We start from the raw sequence: 16,655 nt of genomic DNA, 5'->3' as shown, positions 1-16,655 counted from the left end.
AACATGCAGATACTCCAGTACTTTCAGTCTTTTGTATAGTACATTTTCATCAATGAAATAAAAGTTGGTTTTGCATCTCATTTGCATAATCAAACAACTTTCTTTGACTTATTGTTTGCTTTTCTGATGTTGTTTAATAAAAAGAACCAAATGCTTCTTTTTTTTTATCACTTCATATTCATTTTGAAATAGCCTCTAATTTCTGTGAGTAGTATAAAAAGCTTAAGATTTGTATATACAAATGAAAAATTTCATTAAGAGGAAGAGGAAGGCCCTTGCCAGTTGGCTCAGTGGATAGAGCCTCAGTCTGGTGTATGGATGTCCCAGGTTCTATTCCCAGTCAGGGCACGCAAGAGAAGCAACCATCTGTTTCTCTTCCCTCCCTCTCCCCCTTTTCTCCCTCTTCTCCTCCCACAGCCAGTGGCTTGATTGGTTCCAGGACTGGCCTCAGGCACTGAGGATAGCTCAGCTGAATTGAGCATCAGCCCCAGACGGGGGTTGTGGGGTGGATCCAGGTTGGGGTGCATGTGGGAGTCTGTCTCACTGTCTCTCATCCTCTCACTTAAAAAAAAAGAGGAAGAGTGATATGGGGTAAAGGCAGAAAGAAAAATTGTTAGTCAACATGCATTAGGGGAGATAACAAGTACAAACATCGCCCCCTTACAAAATTCCCTGACTACAATTTTATTAGAAAGGATAAAGAAAAAACCATGCATAACACAATTGGAGAAGCATAATATGCTTCACAGAGTGAAGTTCTAACTCAACTAAGCACTCTAGTTGTGCTCAAAAGAGAGTAGTTTCGGTGAAATAATCTAGGGAGGAGATAAAACTTGAGCTAAGATTTATAATGGACTAGGCTAGGGGAAAAGGATAGCCTTTTATAAAAGGAAAACAGCTGGGGACTAAATTCTGGGGCCTGACAGAAAGGCATCCTTGCATTGATGACACCTGTGGTCCGGGATCAGAAGAGGTTTGCTTTTGTGGGGGAAATAAAGGCCTTCAGCTGCAGTCTGGGGACAAGATGAGGGAGGTTTGGGGTTAGCTTGCCATGGGACAACTACCGTAATCAAGGGTTTTCTCAAGTATTTATTATTTAGCTAGGGTTACAGCAAGTTACTGAAGTCCTTGAAAGCAGGGCCAATGTGGAGAATTTTGATATATCAGTTAATCTGATCAGAATGGAGTAGAATGAAGGACACAGAAATGGCTTCAACTGTCCTCCCTTGGAGTAGTTTCAGATTTTATCTACAGCTTCCGTCTGATTAGGGAGGAATTGCTGTTTATTGTAGCACCTTACATAGGGTTGAGAAAACTTAAATTTCTGGATCAAAGAAGGGGGAAGCAGTGTTGGAAATTGTGGGGGCAAACTTCCCAACTGATATTTATTATGACTCCTGCATGCTTTCTATTCTTTGGGATACAGCTCCGGTAGCTGAACTATGTACACTGCTCCCAAAAATTATGGGATATTTTATAGCTTCATATTCGTTTTGAAATATCCCCTAATTTTTGTGAGCAGTATATAAAGAAAGGGTAAGAGCTGGGTATGATGTTTATTACGCTGCCTTCCTCTTCTCAACAGTCTTAAAACAAGCTTTCAACAATTGAAAACATTTGGAAATCTGCATGAATGAAGGGGTTTTTCAACTTGGTCTTGTAGAAGAGTGGCTGGGCATTTGAGTTTGAAAGCTAGTGTGCTGTTACTAATTTTGTGCACTGGGGATATTTACTTTGGGTTTTGTGCCTTTGTTTTTCTATAGGCAAAATCTGAAATCATTAGAGAGGTTCTCAAGCCAAACACCAAATGTCTTGCAATACCTGAGACAGTGCCACAAATGAATATAAGTCTGGCTCCAAATGCCTGTCGAGTTCCATTCCTGAACGCGGAGGGTCTTGAAGGATCCTTCCAACTTCTAACTCTTGAGGATTCCACTTGGCTAAGGGAGCACCAGACCACGGCCCTGGGCCTCCCAATCCCTGTCCAGCACTCTCCCCCAACTCACCTATGGCTAACTCATCACCCCGGTTCCGACTTAACATCTCACTTCTCAGATACCTTCCCTGGCGCTCACACCAATCTTACCATTGTATTGTTTTATTATTTCTGGACTCATGTTTGCCCCCTCCACCACTCTGTAAACTCTACAATGGCAGGGGCTGTCGCTACTGTCGGGGGTGACGGTGACACTAATTAAATACTTTTGAATCGCCAAGAGAAGCCCTGCCGCACAAAACGTCAAACTGCGAGCGCGCGCCAGCCGGGGCGTGACGTCACCCGCAACTTCCGCCCCTGCCCGCTCCTCCAGGGACGCCCTTCACCCGTCCGTGTTTGTTTCCGGTGTTTCAATAAAGTTCGATTCGGCTCGAAAAAGATCTGTCCTTCCGGAAAAATGGCTACTCCCGCTCGAGTCCCGGAGTCTCCGCCTGCCGCGGATCCAGCTCTGGCAGCCGGGGCTGCCGAGGAAGTCGAGTGCCCGCCTCCTCGCCAGCCTCAGCCCCCGCAGAATGTCCTCGCCGCCCCGCGGCTTCGAGCCCCCAGCTCCCGAGGACTTGGGGCAGCGGAGTTTGGCGGAGCTGCGGGAGATGTTGAAGCGCCAGGCGAGACTTTTGCGCAACGAGTAAGCTTGGGTCCCGCCGAGTCACCGCCAGGCTCCTGGGGACGCGCCTCGCCCTTCCCCAATCCCGTTCCCGCCCCTGGAAGGTGACCTTGCCTCGGTCAGCTGCGCCCCAGCCCCGCAGCCGAGCGCGCGGCCTGCAGCCGCGAGCCGACCGCGTCCTGGCCTGGCGCTGCCGCCGGCGGGGTCGACGCGTGTGCGGAACCCGCGCCGCGTGGCGGCTCTTCGTTAGCTCCTGGCTGGTTCTAGTCCCTCGCCACTGTGTGGGGTCCCTGAAGGGAGGATCTGGTCCCGAACCCCCTCCCCCAAGTCCTGCCCCATCATCTTTAGGACCTGTTCTAAAGTGTGGTTTATTAGGCAGAGAAAGTTTGCTTTTTTTTTTTTTTTTTTTAGTTGTAGGACTTACTTAGCAGGGGCACGATATAATGAATGTGATTTATTTTTATTTAATTTTTCCATTGATGCGAGGGAGAAAAAAACATCAACTGGTTGTTCCTCTTGATTGCCCCATTTAGTTGTAGACGCACTGGTTGCTTCTCCCAGGTTCCCTGACCTGGGGCGAAAGCCATTTCTCCTTGGCTGGACATGCTCTACCCACTGAGCCACCGGGCCAGGGCCATGAACGCGGTTTTTAAAGGAAGCCTTCATGGGCTTGGGGCAGGGTGCTTTGAAGAAGCAAGAGGCGGAAGACAGGAGGAGGATACGTATTTTCAGGGGCGCCCAACGAGGAGGGTGTAAGAAAGTGAACTAGAAAAGTAGTTGTGGAGTTGGGGAAACTACATCAGGCTTGAAGTAAGATGAATAGGTAGTTGACAGAGATGGCTGAGGTTTGTAGCCCATATGGAGCGCCATAAATAAAAGCAGGGAAATGGAGGGGAATAGATCCGAGGTTGATTTTAGTTGGGGCGTGCTGAGTTGACGGGGCAGTTAATTATATCTAATTAAAAGCTGGGGAAGTGGCTATGAGACTGGAGAGAGAGAAGGCGCCTGGCTAGGAAAAGGTAGGAATCTTAACTGCAGAGGATGGTAATGGTGGAAGTTGTGGGGATGAATGTAGTGTCAGAAGGAATACAGGGCCTGAGATGTAACCTTCCCTCCACCTGTATTGTATGGCAAGGTGAATCAAAGGAACTGTGTCACTCAGCAAAAAGGATAAATGATCATTTGGCTTCTTCATAGACACAAGCAAGTATTGGTTTTGAATCTATAGCAGCCAATCACCGTATTTCCCCATGTGTAAGACACATCTTATTTTGGGGGCCCGAAATTTGAAAAAAAAAAAGTATTACATAAAGTTATTGAACTCAAGTTTTATTCATCATAAAATTCACACAACTCCTCATCTGCGTGGAAAAATGCAAGTTAAAAAAAATCTACAACCACTGTATAAGATGCACCCAGTTTTCAGACCCCAAATTTTTTGGGAAAGGGTATGTCTTATACATGGGGAAATATGTTAACTTTTTGGTCTCAGGACCCCTTTCTACTCTTGAGACTTATTGAGTATTCCAAAGAGCTCTTGTTCATGTGTTGTAGCTATTGCTATCTCTCGGTGTATTAGGAATTACAAGTGAGCAATCTTTAAAACACAAGAATACACAAGCTCAAACATTTTGTTAGCAGAGCAACCATAATCACATATCCTATGGCTTCTGGAAAACTCCACTGTTCCCATGTGAGAAAATGAGAGTGAAAATGACCAATAGTGTCTTAGTATTATTATGAAAATACTTTGGCCTTGCAGATCCATTTACCACCCTTCCCCAGGAAGTTCTTGGAGATCATATTTTAAAAACTGGATTTGGGGAATGTCTTATATAAGTTTTATATACATAAAATACTTTTGCTGGCCCTGGCCAGCTAGCTCAGCAGTAGAGCACCTGCCTGGTTGTGGAAGTCCCGGGTTCGATTCCCAGCCAGGACACACAGGAGAAGTGCCCAATTGCTTCTCCACCTCTCCCCCTCTCCTTTCTCTCTATCTCTCTCTTCCCTTCCCGCAGCCAAGGCTCCATTGGAGCAAAGTTGGCCTGGGCACTGAGGATGGCCCATGGCTTCCACCTCAGGAACTGAAATGGCTCTGGTTGCAACGGAGCAATACCCCAGATGGGCAGAGAGCATCACCCCCTAGTGGGCATGCCGGGTGGATCCCGGTCAGGTGCATGCAGGAGTCTGTCTCTCTGCCTCCCCACTTCTCACTTCAGAAAAATAACAACAACAAAAATTCCTTTGCTGAAATTCTAATTAGACGAAACAAATGAGGCTTACTCATTATTCTTTGGAACCCCTTGTTTTTGGATAATTACATTCCTGCGTCAGGGCAGTTGAAAGTGAGATTTTTTAACTTAAAGTTAAGTTTTTCTCTCTTTGAAGAGAAAAACTTTGTCTTTTTATCTCAAGTTTAAAAACTCAGCTCTAATGTAGATATGTTCTTTTCCCTTTTACAGAAAATTCATTTGCAGATTGCCCGACAACGGTAAAAAGATCATAGATTCTGTTGCCAAACTGAAAGCTGCCATTGCAGAACGTGAAGAAGTTAGAGGAAAAAGTGAACTGTATCATCCTGTTAGTTTAGACTGTCAGCTAAAGCGAGAACCAATTGCGGTTGATGCGAACACAGGCAAGACCCAGAATTCTGGCCAGATACTTGATACTTCATCACTAGTTCCTGGCTTTTCTTCTGTAGATAACATCACATCACCTAAAACAACCTTACAGCAACAGGGACTTGTATGTTCTCACAAGAGCAATGAAGAGGCTCCCGAGGTCGGGGACACGGTGAACAAGTGCCCAGCTTCCAGCAGCGGAGCCAGCACACCTTTCTCACCTGAAGCTAGAGAGCCCGAAGCTAGTGAGCGTCTCCTTCAGCCTCGTGTGATGGGTCAAGCAGAGGATAATTCTAGCAGCTCCAACGACCTGTTTATTGATAGATTACAAAGGATCACAATTGCAGGCCCAGGTGAACACCACCCAGAAGAAAACATGACTGAGAACTTGACAGGCCTTCGTAGTGAGACACAGAGGAAGCCTCATTACATGGAAGTGCTAGACTTGCGAGCCAAAAACCCAGGGCCCCCACTGCGGAGATTTAAAACCAATGTGTAAGTACTGTTGGAAATGCACCTGTCATTGGAACATAGTTATTTGTTAGACTCAAAAAAATGAGAGAAAGCTTTAAGTTCAGTGGACTTTGTGTGAGAACTGCTTGTAGTCAGGAATGAGCATGTGTGGAAACAGAGAAACCGGCCTGGCTGGACAGAGGATTAATGTTGAAAAATACTTTAATATTTTAGCAAAATAATTGAAAAGATTGTAAATAACAGATGGAGTATTAAATTCCAGGATATTTAGCCAACATTTCATAATAAACTGTTTATTATGACTTTTCTCAGAATCTTTCTGGTGTACGGCTCCTCCTCTGATTAGACTGCCATCTCAGGAAGAAGCAATTGCAGGAGCTGAAAGACTTTCTCAGCATATAGTTGTGTGCTTGCTGGGTGTAAGCAGCGGGTGCTCTGGTGACACAGAAGTAGAGATCTGCTCATTGGGCATTTAGGGTCTGGATGAGGACCCAAGGCGTACACACTTGGAAGAACATTAAAGTGTGTGACAACTTCAGGGGGAAGGAAGGGGTCTAAAAAACTGAAAACAGATTGGGGCAGAAGGGGCAAAGTAACCCTGCCTCTGAGTTCCTTGTCATAGATTGTTTCTGAGATCTCCAGAGAAAGGAAAGCTTTTGAAGAGAAAAGAGTATTACTTGTATGCAAATACAACATTCAAGTCAGGGAGTTTTAACTGGTACCAGCCTAGATTTACCAGGATGTGACATTGCCACATTCAAAGTTGGACCATTACTCTCTATCTTTGAATAACTGAAGTCACCTAGTTAAAAATACCTAAACTCATTTTTTATTACTATATAGCAGGGGTCCCCAAACTTTTTACACAGGGGGCCAGTTCACTGTCCCTCAGACCATTGGAGGGCTGCCACATACAGTGCTCCTCTCATAGACCACCAATGAAAGAGGTGCCCCTTCTGGAAGTCCAGCGGGGGCTGGATAAATGGCCTCAGGGGGCCGCAGTTTGGGGATGCCTGCTATATAGAGACTTTAAAGTTTAATCTTACCCCAATTTAATCTCCAAACATTTTACTTTCATCTAGAAGCCCAGATTATGTTATATTTTTTTGTTAGAAGTAAAATAATTTTTGACTAACCTCTATCCTTGTATGCAAAGAGGTATCTTTCCTCACTACTAGGCAGACAGAAAACAGGAAGCATTATCTAGTCAGTAAATGCAGCAGGAACGGCGCTGATCCCACTTTTGTGTTATGGTCATTTAGTTGGAAGTGGGAGGTGAGGAAGGAAATAGTGGCGAGGGCTTCCAAGGGTCAAGGGGAAAGAGCTGTGCAGGAGAGCAGACCAGGAAGGGCTGGGCCTTGGCGGTCAGCAGGCCACAGGCTGATGGGGATTGAGGGCGCATGAGCAGTGGTTTGGGGGTTGGAAAGTGGGGTAAGATGTCCTTTGGCTCCTGTTCTGCTCTTCCCTTGGCCTTCTGCATGTTCTAGCTCCTGCCTGATGCTGGAGGCTGCCCCTGTCTCCCTCTGGTGCAGGTCTTTCTAGAACTTCAGATTTACACTGCCGGTTACCAATGAAATGTGGGTGTCATGGCATCTTAGATTAATCATATACGGAATCGAACTCATTCTTCCCCAGCTGTCTTTCTCCCATATTCCCTAAGTTGTTAGTGTTACTTCATCGTTTTTTTAGCTCAAGGTGTCTTCCTTTTTTCTCATCTCCGTATCTTCTAGCCATGATGACCTATGTAATTTATTTCCTTGATCTTTATAGCTAATCATTCTTATCTTCGTCCTCTCTTCTAAGGGAGGGCTGTAACTATGGTCTGTTCTAGCCTCTAGACTTAAGTCTTCACCAGCCCATCGTCTCCACTGCTGCCAGAGTGACATTTGTAAAATGCAGATTGCAGCCTGTAACACAGACTAGAGTTCTTCACTGTGGTCTTGACCCAGCCTACTTCCCAGGCTTCTCTGGCTGCCTTTTCTGTCCTCTCCCTTGTGTACCTCCTGTGTGCTGTGCCTCATTCTCTGTTCTGGGGTCCCTCCCCTTGTGTACACGGCGAGCACTTATTCCAGGACTCCTCTGACAGCCTCCCTGTTGCCCTCAGAACTGGCCATTTCCTTCATGTTCCCATGTACCATGCATAGATGTAAATCATGGTACCTGTGGTATTATACGGAGTGGGGCAAAAGTAGGTTTATAGTTCATATGGCAAATAATACAATAATTAATAAGTAATAAACTCACATACTCAACTGTAAACCTACTTTTGCCATGCCCTGAATTGCATTGAAATAGTTATTTTCCGTTAATGGATGGTAAGCCCCTTTGCAAATGTTTTTTGAATGAAAAAAATGAAAAGGTAGCTTCAGTTCAAGTATAAGGTTTGCAGAGATAAGGAAGGGTAAAGAGCTAAGGTTGAAGGCCACTTTTGTGTGTGCCAGTGTTATAAATGTATGTCTGTAGAAAGATGGCATAACAATTTTTCCTCTAGGTTACCTTCGCGACCGAATGGTTCATATAGACATCAGCAAACAAGAGGGCCTCCTGTTTCCTCGGAGGAGAGGCGGCGCAGGGACAAGCAGCACCTTGATGACATCACAGCGGCTCGGCTTCTCCCACTTCACCACATGCCTACACAGCTGCTCTCCATAGAAGAATCTCTGGCACTTCAGCAGCAGCAGAAACAGAGTTACGAGGTACTTAAGAGTATTAATTGTTCCCTGTCTGTATGTTGGATGCTTCCTATATAAATCAGATTTACTTCAGATAGGTCAGGGGATTTTACAGTAGGGATTCATTGCTAGAGATGTGGTCAGGCAATGCCATTAGCTTTCGGAGATGTGCTTCTAGTTTTCAATCTTGAAGTTGCTAGAACTGCAGAAGCAGCTGGAAGTGACCACAGCTACCTACAATGTTGATCTGGTAATTGCCAGGAAATGTGAGGAGGCCCTGAAAGCCCATACTGTTAGGGTAGCAGTGGTGTCATTTCTCGTGTCTTCTGCCTTGTAAAACCCATGCAAGAGCTTCTTAGTGGTGGACTCGAACTGAGAACCCAGCAGAGAGAATCAGGAACGTGAGGTCCGTCTTTCATCTCTTGCAATACAGGGAGAGCATATAAGGGGTGGGGAACGGTGTGTCGCCAACACACAATTGGACACTAAGCTTAAAAGCCGAATCTGGAGGCCCTTGTGGAGGAATCTCCTACCTGTAGTGCCTTAATCAAGAGTGTGTCTGTCTTCAAAGATTTTTATGTTCTGAGTAGAACTCGAAACGTATATGTATATTGACAATTTGTGTATAGAAATGAGATAGGAGAAAATTCGTGTAAGAACCATAGTGAGAAAAGAAAGGCTTCGATATACTTAGTAATAATTTGAGCCTCCAGGAAAACAGCAGCCTAAATTGCTAATACTGCTTAGTTAGATTTTAATCAGGCATTGTGCACCAGTTAATACAAAACCAGGCTGCTGTTCTGCCTTGGATTTTCATAAAAAAAATTTTCATAATTTTTGAGTTGACATGGATTGGCTTTATTTATTTTTTTTTTACAGAGACAGTGAATCAGAGAGAGGGATAGACAGGGACAGACAGACAGGAATGGAGAGAGATGAGAAGCATCAATCATTAGTTTTTCATTGCGCGTTGCAACACCTTAGTTGTTCATTGATTGCTTTCTCATATGTGCCTTGACCGTGGGCCTTCAGCAGACCGAGTAGCCCCTTGTTGGAGCCAGCGACTTTGGGTCCAAGCTGGTGAGCTTTTTTTTGCTTAAGCCAGATGAGCCCACGCTCAAGCTGGCGACCTCAGGGTCTCGAACCTGGGTCCTCCGCATCCCAGTCCGACGCTCTTTCCACTGCACCACCGTCTGGTTAGGCTGGATTGGCATTTTTTAAGGCACTTCTTTTTAAAGCCATTTTTCTTCCTCTTAGTGCATTAAAATCATTGTCTATTTATAACTATAGCATGAAGAAATTGTTTTTTATTTTTTTATTTTTTATTTTTTTTTTATTTTTCTGAAGCTGGAAACGGGGAGAGACAGTCAGACTCCCGCATTCGCCCGACTGGGATCCACCTGGCACGCCCACCAGGGGCGATGCTCTGCCCACCAGGGGGCGTCGCTCTGCCGAGACCAGAGCCACTCTAGCGCCTGGGGCAGAGGCCAAGGAGCCATCCCCAGTGCCCTGGCCATCTTTGCTCCAATGGAGCCTTGGCTGCGGGAGGGGAAGAGAGAGACAGAGAGGAAGGAGGGGAGGGGGGTGGAGAAGCAAATGGGCGCTTCTCCTATGTGCCCTGGCCGGGAATCGAACCCGGGTCCCCCGCACGCCAGGCCGATGCTCTACCGCTGAGCCAACCGGCCAGGGCCGAAGAAATTGTTTTTTAAATGGTCTATATCAGGGATAGTCAACCTTTTTATACCTACCGCCCACTTTTGTATCTCTGTTAGTAGTAAAATTTTCTAACCACCCACCGGTTCCATAGTAATGGTGATTTATAAAGTAGGGAAGTAACTTTATAAAATTTATAAAGCAGAGTTACAGCAAGTTAAAGCATATTAATAATAATTACCAAATACTTGATGTCAGATTTTCACTAAGTTCGGCAGAATAAATCTTTATAAAATAACTTATAGTTATATCTATCTTTTTATTTATACTTTGGTTGCTCCGCTACCGCCTACCGTGAAAGCTGGAATTCCCACTAGTGGGTGGTAGGGACCAGGTTGACTACCACTGGTCTATATGGTCTTATAAATGCCTGTCCTGAGACATTGGTTGAATTACACCCTTCAGTTTGGAGCTGACTTTCTTGGCAGAGTAGTTGTAGTAGTAATAGCTCCCACGTTAGTCCTACTTTTCCAGGATATTCACGTCCTGAGGGGACAGACCTAAAGAAGTTCAAGGGGTGTGGGAGGAAGCTTGAGAAGTGTGAAGAGCTGAACTAGAAATGAGTAGTGTCACTGCCTTCCATTAGTGGCAGTGCCCTTGGGCGTACGTAAGCGCATCGCCAGTGTCTAGAATTGACTTGGACTTTTCCCTGCATAGTAATTCCCATGGGAATTTATTTGGACAATAAGAGTCAATATTAATTTTTTAATTTTTATGGTGGCATTGAAATGTAACTCATAAGCCTAGAAGCTGTGATTTAATCTAGGAAAGATGATTGTTGGTGGGAGAGTCAGCACAGCATTGTGATTCTTGACATTTGGTAGCTCAGTTCTGTGAATTTGTATACACATGCCTGTTCCCATACTTAAAAATGTATTTGTGTTTGTAACTGATAGAGTGCTAAGCTGATGACTCCGTTTCTCAGGTGGAGGTGGGATACATTTTATGCACTGCTTATTTGTGGAGGTCTGTAATTACAAGCCTAGCAGGCTAGTAGCTCTCAGAGCAGTCGTGTTGTATCTGTGGTGGGCGCAGTTGTCAGTCTCATTGTATTGCTCTAGGGCAGCAAGTGAAGTGACAAGTCCCTTCATTTCTGATTCTGTTTAAATGCCTTCCCATTGGGAAATTGTAGGGAAGAGCTGTGAGTTAACTTTTTGCTTTATGTTTTATTTTAAAGGAGTTGCAGGCCAAGCTCGCAGCACAAAAATTAGCTGAAAGACTGAATATTAAAATGCAGAGCTATAATCCAGAAGGCGAGACTTCAAGGAAATACCGAGAAGTAAGGGATGAAGATGACGGCCAGTCCTCTGATGATGAATCCTGAAGCCGGGCATCGGGACACTCTTCTGACTCTCTGCCTGTTGAGATGTCATTACCTTACATCAGACTTTCTAACAAGTATCAAGATCAGTGTCAGACGTTAAGGGAAAGAATCTTATTAAGTTACACAAAGGTAGCTATAAGAATAGCCGAACTTGATCTTTCAGAAGATAACTCTCATGTGCTTGAAAAGTTTAATATTTGAATATTGTGTTTAACCACATTATGTTCAAGTTTTTCAGTATGTTGTGTGTTATCTGATATTTTAGTATATTGTAGAGCACATTTTTTTTTCTTTAAGCCAAATGAAAGCAGGTAACTGCTTTTTTTCCTTCTTCTTAACCTCTATCAAGTAGCATTTATTACATGTCTTTCAGTAGAATATTTAGTTGTCCCAGGCCTCACCTAAAATAAATCAGGAAGATACAGCCCTCTTTTTAATGATCAGTCTAAAGAATTTTATGCATGTTTGCATGGGGTTATTGAGGTATTGGATGTGAAATACCTGGGAAGACGTGCATAGAAAAATGCTTAAATGTTTGTTTCCTCCTGTCTTCCCTTGGAAGAATGTTATCTTTCTTCTGATTACAAATAAGGAGTACAGTTGACCCTTGAACAACGCGGGGGTTGGGGTGCCATCCTGCTCAGTAGAAAATTGTGTATGACTACATATTTTTAGTGGATGCTGGAGGGTGAATAGTCTTTCTAAATGACCAAGATTGCCCAGAGTAACATGAAATACAGGAAAGTCTAAGATGACTGATGAATGTGAAGGGAGTAGCTGTTCTTATGCTTCCCCTGACTTGAGTTCATCACTCTTAGCAGATGATAGGTTCAGTTTGATAAGAGAACCAATGTTTTTTTTAATGCTACAATTGAATTATTGTTAATGCAATATTTTTTCCCCAAAGAAGCATACATAGGCTGAAGAAACCTCAATTTATATATACATGTTTATGTAACCTTAAAGGATTATATGTTTGTCTCCCGAGAAATTAACACATCAATGATTTCCTTAACATGTTGGAACCTTTAATCAGTGTTGAAAGCAAGAATAAAATTTTAATTAGAGAAACTTTGGAATGTTAATGGTGATGTTTTACTGGTACTTAGTTAAATTTAACTTAACTTTAAAAGAGACTTCCTGTATGTAATTTGATGGAAAATACATTTAGGTCAGATGTGCCTGCGAGAGGAAGGCCCAGTTCCCGATTGTGCACTTCGGGGTGCAGCTGGCGCTCTCCATCTCCCCAGCACCCCAGAAAAGCAAGTGTACAACTACTGAGCCAGCACTTTCATTATTTTTAGTTTTTAAAACTAATGATAAATTACAACATAAAATTATTTGATATTCTTTTGTTATAGAATGAAATAATGCATGTTATTTCTGGAATGTTGGATAATGTAGAAGGGTTCACATGCATATCACACAATCCCTGTAATTCTACTACCCAGAGAGCTATGAACATTTGGGTATATGGACTTTTACGTATTTTTTTCTGTGTATAGCTATACATATATATTTTCAATAGTGCAATCATAACGTACATTAACTCAGTCTGCTCTATATACACATTTTTCTGTGTTAAAATTTTGGCATTTTAGATAGTTGCAGGATATTTTATGAGTGGATGTACCGTAATTTTTAAAATCAACTTACTTAGCCTGACCTGTGGTTGCGCAGTGGGTAAAAGTGTCGACCTGGAATGCTGAGGTCGCCGGTTCGAAACCCCAGGCTTGCCTGGTCAAGGCACATATGGGAGTTGATGCTTCCTGCTCCTCCCTCTGTTCTTTCTATCTCTTTCCTCTCTCTGTATCTCCTCTCTCTAAAAAAAAAAAAATTAAAAAAAATCAACTTACTTAACAATTTGATAATTATAATGAAACAACAATGTGATAACATTGTAAAAGAATCACATCTGTACCAAAATGACTAATTTACAGAAGATTCTTTTCTAGAAGTGAAATTGCTGGATGAAGGTAAGTTTTGAGAATCTTTATACATACCATTCATCACAAAGATGTATCCTTTTACATTCCCACTAGCTAAGTATCAGTCCTAGAACTGAAAATTGCTATTTAAAATCTTTGCAAATTGAATAGTTGCAGAAAAGGATTACCTTTAAAATTTGTGTTTCTTTGATTATTTAATGAAGGTTGAGTATGTTTTCATGTTTATTGATGGCTTATATACATTTTTGGGGGACATTGTGTATTTATATCTTTACTATAATCTTGGGAGAGTTTGTGATTTTTACTGGATTATAAGTTCTTTATGAATTAAGATGCCCATCTTTTGTTGTTATTTAGTGTGTTATTTGCCTTATACTACAGTTCATGGTGTTTCAGTGTAGAAGTTTTCTTCAGGATTCTACCTTTACAGGTGTGCTTAAGCATGCCTTCCCTACCCCAAAGATGGATACATATTTATCCTTATTTTCTTCTGGTACTTTTTACTTTCATTTTTTTTTTTTTTTATTAAGTGAGAGGTAGGGAGGCAGAGACAGACTCCCACGTGCACCCCACCTAGGATCTACCTGGTAAGCCCACTACCAGGCAATGCTCTGCCTGTCTGGGCTGCTGTTCTATTGCTTGGCAACTGAGCTATTCCAGCGCCTGAGGTGAGTCCATGGAGCCATCCTCTGGGCCTGACCCAGCTTTGCTGGAACCATTTGAGTCATGGCTGTGGGAGGGGAAGAGAGAGAGACATGGGTAGGGGCGGTGGAGAAGCAGATGGTCGCTTCTGTATGCCGGTTGGAAATTGAACCCAGGACTTCCACGTGCCAGGCCAATGCTCTACCACTGAGCCAACTGGCCAGGGCTCTAGTACTTTTTAAAAATTTCACTTTCTCTTTAATTTAAAATTATTTGGGGATATTGTATGAGGTGAAATTTAACTTTAATTTTTGCCAGTAGTTGGTCATTCGGTTTGGTGTTATAACCCACTATTTCCCCACTGATTTGTAATGCTATCATAAATGTTCCTATGTGTCTTTTGTGTCTTGGCCCTATTTGAGGGCCTTCTAGTTTTCCCCACACTTTTTAATAATTATGGCTTTAGTTAGCATTAATAATTAGTAGTACAATTCCTCCCTCATTTAAATGTTATGAAATATAACCTACATAAAAGTACATAAAACAGGTGTGCTGTTGAATGGAGAAAGCAAACAGCTGTGTAATCACAAACCAGATACAAAAAAGCTACTGCCAGTTCTCCAGGAACTTCCTGTGTGTCTCCCCCCCCCCCACCCCCCCAGAGGTAACTACTATCCTGCTTTTACAGTAATAACTCCTTTTAAAAAAATGGTTTACTGGTATATATGTAATAATGTGGTTTGTTTGTTGTTCACTTTTGACTTATAAAAGTGTAATTATAGTGTATGTTGTATCTGTTGTCTTTCACTTAACATTGCTTATAAAATTCAAGTCATGTGTAGGTGCGGTTTATTCATTTCAGTGCTATTTGATGTGTTATTTGTTAATTCCACTTTGTTCTACTGTGGTAGTCACCTGATATTTTCAGTTTTTGGCTGTTACAAGCATGCTACAGTGAGCATCTGTGCACATAAAGTTCTGTAGGAGTTGAAATATAAGGTGTGCATATCTTTAATACTGAATATTCCCACCAACCCCTATCCACCATGTATGAAAGTTCTAGTTCATCAACACTTGATATTATTGCCAGATTTTAGTTTTAGCCAATGTGATGTTTTTATAGTAGACATTTATTCTGGTTTTATCTTGCTTTTCCCTAATTGGGAATGTCATAGAGCATCTTCATATGTTTCTTGGCCATGGGATTTCTTTTAAAAAGTGCCTATTTAAGTCTTTCCTCCATCTTTCTGTTATGTGTGAGCCGTCTTTCTCATTGATTTGTAGAATGTATTCTTGACACTAATCATTATTTGGTTATATTTTTTGTAAATATCCTTACCCTCTCTGGATTATTTTTTTTGTTTTGTTTTGTTTTTGTTTTTGATGACCAGAAATTTTAAATTATGATAATATAAAATCTTTTTAGACAAAAAATGTTTTATAATTTTGCCTTTTCTATTATGTCTTTGGTTATATTTGGAAATTGTTTGACTGAGGACAGACCCTCCTGCACAGCCGCTGCCCTGGCACTGCAGTGCCCTCTTCCGCATATCAAGCATTTGTATATGTCTGTTACTTTCTGGGTTTGCTCTTTAATTCCATTAACACACCATGTTATTTATGGTAGCTTTATGCTAAGGCTGGAGTAAATCTTATCCTATTTTTCAAGAGTAGATTGGATATCTTTGGCCCGTTGTATCTGCATATAAATTTAGAATCATCCTGCCATATTCCACCAAAAAGAAAATACCCTTGGTAGTGCAAATCTCCATTTATTTTTAAAAATATGTTCTGTATTCTGTCATTAATTTACTTTTTATTCCTAAGATTCTGTATTTTGAAACAAGATTTGGAACCTTGCCATTTATAAACTTAAGTACACTTATTTCAACAAGAATGACTATTTTTAGTGTACACAAATGAAATAGAAAATCAGAACATTGTTTTAGTGTGTGTATTGTGTAGTTTTGATTGAGAAGTATTAGCAAGTAAGGAAGAATTTTTTAAATGTCAAATATAGGTTTAAAATAGGAAAAATGGATTGAATCTGCAGTCATGAACTCTTAACTTTCATTTTTTGAGTGATTAGTTTAAGAGAAGAATGTTAAGTACTCAAGTTTGGGACTTAACCTGAACTGTGGAATTCTGTTACGAGGATTAATCTCATACGTAATAGTGATCTATAGGTAATACTTTTTCATTTCCATAGACCCTGTCTCTAATCCACATCACATTCTCTGGGCATCCAGAACCTGTGAGTCAAGGTAGAAGGTAAATAGTTTGTGGAATTATCTCCATTTCCTGCAATTGGGATGTTGAGGTGATTTGTTCAAGGTCCCTCAGAGGGAGCCAAGAATCGGCACTCAAGATCTCTGGGCACCAGATTGCATGGCCTTGCACACGAATACCACAAATCAAGGTTGCATTTGGGCTTTAAAAGTGCTGACGCTAGGCAAGAGCTCAGATTACTCACTGGGCGTTTGTCATGTCTTTATGATTTATACTACAAAAGAGGTTTTCTGATACGTTTTGCATTTGGAATGTTTTGTTTTTAATCATCTTAGAACTGTTAGACCGTTTGGCCATCGCTGGTATCTTCACTCTTTTCTCACTTGGTGGTGGGTTGCAAAAAGCTTTTTGGAGAAGAGATGCCAGGAAAA

The 16,655-nt window shown here is 42.1% G+C and overlaps 1 protein-coding gene across 1 annotated transcript; it reads left to right on the top strand.

Annotated features, from left to right (window-relative positions):
- Positions 1 to 2,374: 2,374 nt before the first annotated feature.
- On the top strand, positions 2,375 to 12,475 carry POLR2M (RNA polymerase II subunit M). The gene is made up of 4 exons (XM_066276061.1): positions 2,375 to 2,621; positions 5,063 to 5,716; positions 8,187 to 8,391; positions 11,258 to 12,475. The coding sequence occupies exons 1-4, from the start codon at positions 2,509 to 2,511 to the stop codon at positions 11,402 to 11,404; spliced, it is 1,119 nt and encodes a 372-aa protein (XP_066132158.1). The 5' UTR covers positions 2,375 to 2,508; the 3' UTR covers positions 11,405 to 12,475.
- The last annotated feature ends 4,180 nt before the right edge of the window (positions 12,476 to 16,655 follow it).

This window comes from Saccopteryx bilineata, chromosome 4, assembly GCF_036850765.1.
Source record: "Saccopteryx bilineata isolate mSacBil1 chromosome 4, mSacBil1_pri_phased_curated, whole genome shotgun sequence".
NCBI lineage: Eukaryota > Metazoa > Chordata > Mammalia > Chiroptera > Emballonuridae > Saccopteryx > Saccopteryx bilineata.
Note: the sequence above shows the minus strand (reverse complement) of the source record. Positions and strands in the feature narration are given on the sequence as shown.